The sequence below is a fragment of the Triticum dicoccoides genome, chromosome 5B (genome assembly GCF_002162155.2).
Source record: "Triticum dicoccoides isolate Atlit2015 ecotype Zavitan chromosome 5B, WEW_v2.0, whole genome shotgun sequence".
Classification (NCBI taxonomy): Eukaryota; Viridiplantae; Streptophyta; class Magnoliopsida; order Poales; family Poaceae; genus Triticum; species Triticum dicoccoides.
This window is the reverse complement of record NC_041389.1, coordinates 533,248,446-533,251,431: the sequence shown is the minus strand read 5'-3', so window position 1 is coordinate 533,251,431 and position 2,986 is coordinate 533,248,446. Positions and strand designations below refer to the sequence as shown.

General features: G+C 56.3%; 1 protein-coding gene across 1 annotated transcript; it reads right to left on the bottom strand.

The window, feature by feature from the left end:
* Window positions 1-19: 19 nt before the first annotated feature.
* On the bottom strand, window positions 20-1,427 carry LOC119306022 (putrescine hydroxycinnamoyltransferase 3-like). The gene has a single exon (XM_037582378.1). The coding sequence runs from the start codon at window positions 1,417-1,419 to the stop codon at window positions 115-117; it is 1,305 nt and encodes a 434-aa protein (XP_037438275.1). The 5' UTR covers window positions 1,420-1,427; the 3' UTR covers window positions 20-114.
* Between the last annotated feature and the right edge of the window lie 1,559 nt (window positions 1,428-2,986).

Here is a 2,986-nt window from a genome sequence, read left to right as displayed (position 1 = left end):
AAAAAAAATCTCAAATGAAAAAAAGAAAAGAAAGAAAATGTGCTTTGCACGTAACCAACATTCTTTTCTCTGCTGACCCTCAGTTATCAATCTACCGATTCTCAGTTTGTCAACCTACTCCATGGAGTGGCAGCATTCTTTGAACGCCTGTAGATTGTGCTCGAAGACGGGGACGAAGGCATCGACGCTGCCGTCGCCGAAGTTGGACGGCGCGAGGAAAAGCATCCCCTCCGTGGGGAAGTATGCCGGCATGAAGTAGCTCGGGCTCCCCGTACCGAAGTCCAGCTCGTAGAACGGGAACGTCAGCCAGCTGTCCACCTCCACGTCCGGGCAGTGCGCGTCCTTGCAGACGGCGCTCCGCGCGAGCCCTTCCTTCTCGGCGGCGCCGGAGCTCGCGAAGTCGACAAAAGATTGGAAGTAGGCACCGTCCACCCTCGCCACCTCGTCGTGGATCACCTGGGCGGCGTGCTTCAGCGGCCGGTTCAGGAGGTCGCCCACCGTGGAGCGCGGGAACGCCCAAAGTACCATGTTGCCGAAGTACTCCGCCGGCTGGCCCAGCCGGTGCCGTCCGTCCACGGAGAGCCGGATCTTGGAGGTCTCTTCGGGGCTCAGGTCGCGCGCGCGCGTCATGGTGCGCCAAAGGTGGGCGAGGATGGTCTCGAACCGGCTGAACGGCCAGCCGCGCCCTTCTGACGCCTTGGCGCGGAGACCGGCGATGAAGTCCTTGGTGAAGTGCGCCTTGTGGATGACGATGCTGTCGGCGGCGTCGCCGTGGTGACCGACCACGTCGGTGGGCGACGGCAGGTAGTACTCCCTGTTACGGTGGTCGTGCTCCACGCGAGGGGACGACCGTGGCTTGAAGAGGTCTTTGTGGTGGTGCACGGGCGGGAGGCCCATGGAGAGCCCTCTAGTGGCGCGCCCCCAGGCCACGAGGAAGTTGCTGGTGGCATGGCCGTCGGCGACGACGTGGTTGGACGTGAACCCTACTGCGAGCGAGCCGCACCGGAACCGTGTCAGCTGCAGCAGCACGACCTCCTGGTGCTCCGCCTCCAGGTCAGGATGCAGCTTGAGCAGCTCCGGCGTGGGCTTCGAGGGCGCCATGTCGACGAGGTCGGCGTCCACGGTCGCCTCAACCAGGCGCGCGCCACGGTCGTTGAGTATGACTGACGGCGTGCCGTCGGGGGACTCGCCGAGCTGCCCGGCGAAGGCGCGGTACTGGGCGAGGACCGTGGCAAGGCCCTTCTCGATGGAGGCCGTGGTGGGCGCGGGCGGCGCGAAGGCGTAGATGATGGCCATCTGCATCTCGAACGTCACCCTGTCGAACATGGACAGCGCAATGTACTCGGTGGCCGGCATCGGCGCTTCGCCGGCAGTGTAGGCAGGCTTGACGAGCCTGGAGCTCAACACCTTGACCTCCATTGCTGTGTACTAAGGCACTAAGCTTAGACCGGAGAAGTAGTTTCTCTTTGGCGAGAAAGATGAAAAGCTGGCAACAAAGATATCGAGCTTGTACGTGGAGGCTTTGCGGTCTTGTACTCTTGTGTTGTGTGTATGATTTGGTGCTTGTCCTTCTGCTGGTTGTACTATTTATAGGACGGTATCGGACGCCTCGAACACGCTCGCGGGAAACGGTAGCCGGCCGGTAGGTGAAATCAAACTACTTGAATCTAGTACCCTAAACCTTGTTAATTTGTGTAGTTGAGACTTGAGACTTGGACCTGGCCCGCCTCTAAACCATGCATATGTTTGACTAGTGACCAGCTGTTACCTAGAACATGCAAATGTCAGAAGTCTAGAGCGTACCTTCTATTTCACTCCTTTGCCTGCTTTACAAAATGGACCAATATGAAGTCCAGTAGGCAATACTACAACTCATGTTATTTATTGTTTCACCACATGGTATGTCCACGAGAAAATACTAGCTGCTAGCCCCATATGGATGTTTGAGTTAGGGCATCTCCGACGCCGATCCTCAAACCGTCCTTATCCGTATGGACGCAGCTGTTCAGACACCAGAAGTCATCCAACGCCGACCCGCATGGGTCCTCGGAGCAGTCCGGACCATAAATTTTCGGCAGTCAAAACAAACCGGGAAAAAGGGGGCTTAACGGGAGTCCGGACACGAGCCACGTAGGACTACGACACCCCCGGCCCAACAAAAACTGAGGCGAAGCTCGCGCTTTTGTAGCTGGCCACATTGTTTTCACGGCAAAATCTCCAACTATCTTCTTCCGTCCCGCGTTGTCCATCATATTCCCGTCCTTTTTCCCCACTCTCTTCTTCCCCACCGACACATGGACCTGGAGGAGATCCTACCGGAGAAGGAAGTTGTGGACGATCGAAGCTTCAAGCTCAAGCTTGATGGTGGTGGAGAGGTTTGACTTGTTGATGAAGGCGACAGAGAAGGAGCTTAAGCTCGAACAGAAGAAGGACACAATCAAAGAGAAGAAGGTCATGCTCGAGGAGAAGGTGGACATCACAGTCGCTTCGGAGGACGCGAAGATGCTCACCATGAAGGTGGCCGATTTGGATGACAAAGCCGTCCGTTTCAAGATGTTGTAGCCGCAGAAGGATAAGCTAGAGACGGTGGAGCAGGAGCAGATCGAGGCGGCGGAGAAGGACGCCGAGGTGGCCTACAGGCCTACGACGACAGATTGTGCATGAGGGCTCGATTGACGGTCCAGCAGGGCAAAAAATCCTCTTTTTTTGCACGGAATGCCGGACTGATATTCTCTTGTGACCGAGCATATAAAAACCAAGCATATTTGCTTTTTTGTTGTGATCGGCTGAGGATGTTATCCGACGCGCGCTATGGAATGGGCGTATTTGAATTTCAAATTGCCCTTTACTAGCGGACATATAGTGACTAGCTTTGGATGGCCGGCTTCCGCATCCGTGTTTGTGGACTAGTCATCCTTGTCCGCGAATGAATGGGGTGCCGATTTGCGAGTCAGTGTTGGAGATGCCCTTAGAACAAAATACTCGA

Bases quoted from the DNA above. Each gene is read 5' to 3' on its own strand.
- LOC119306022 (XM_037582378.1), bottom strand. From the start codon at position 1,419: ATGGAGGTCAAGGTGTTGAGCTCCAGGCTCGTCAAGCCTGCCTACACT.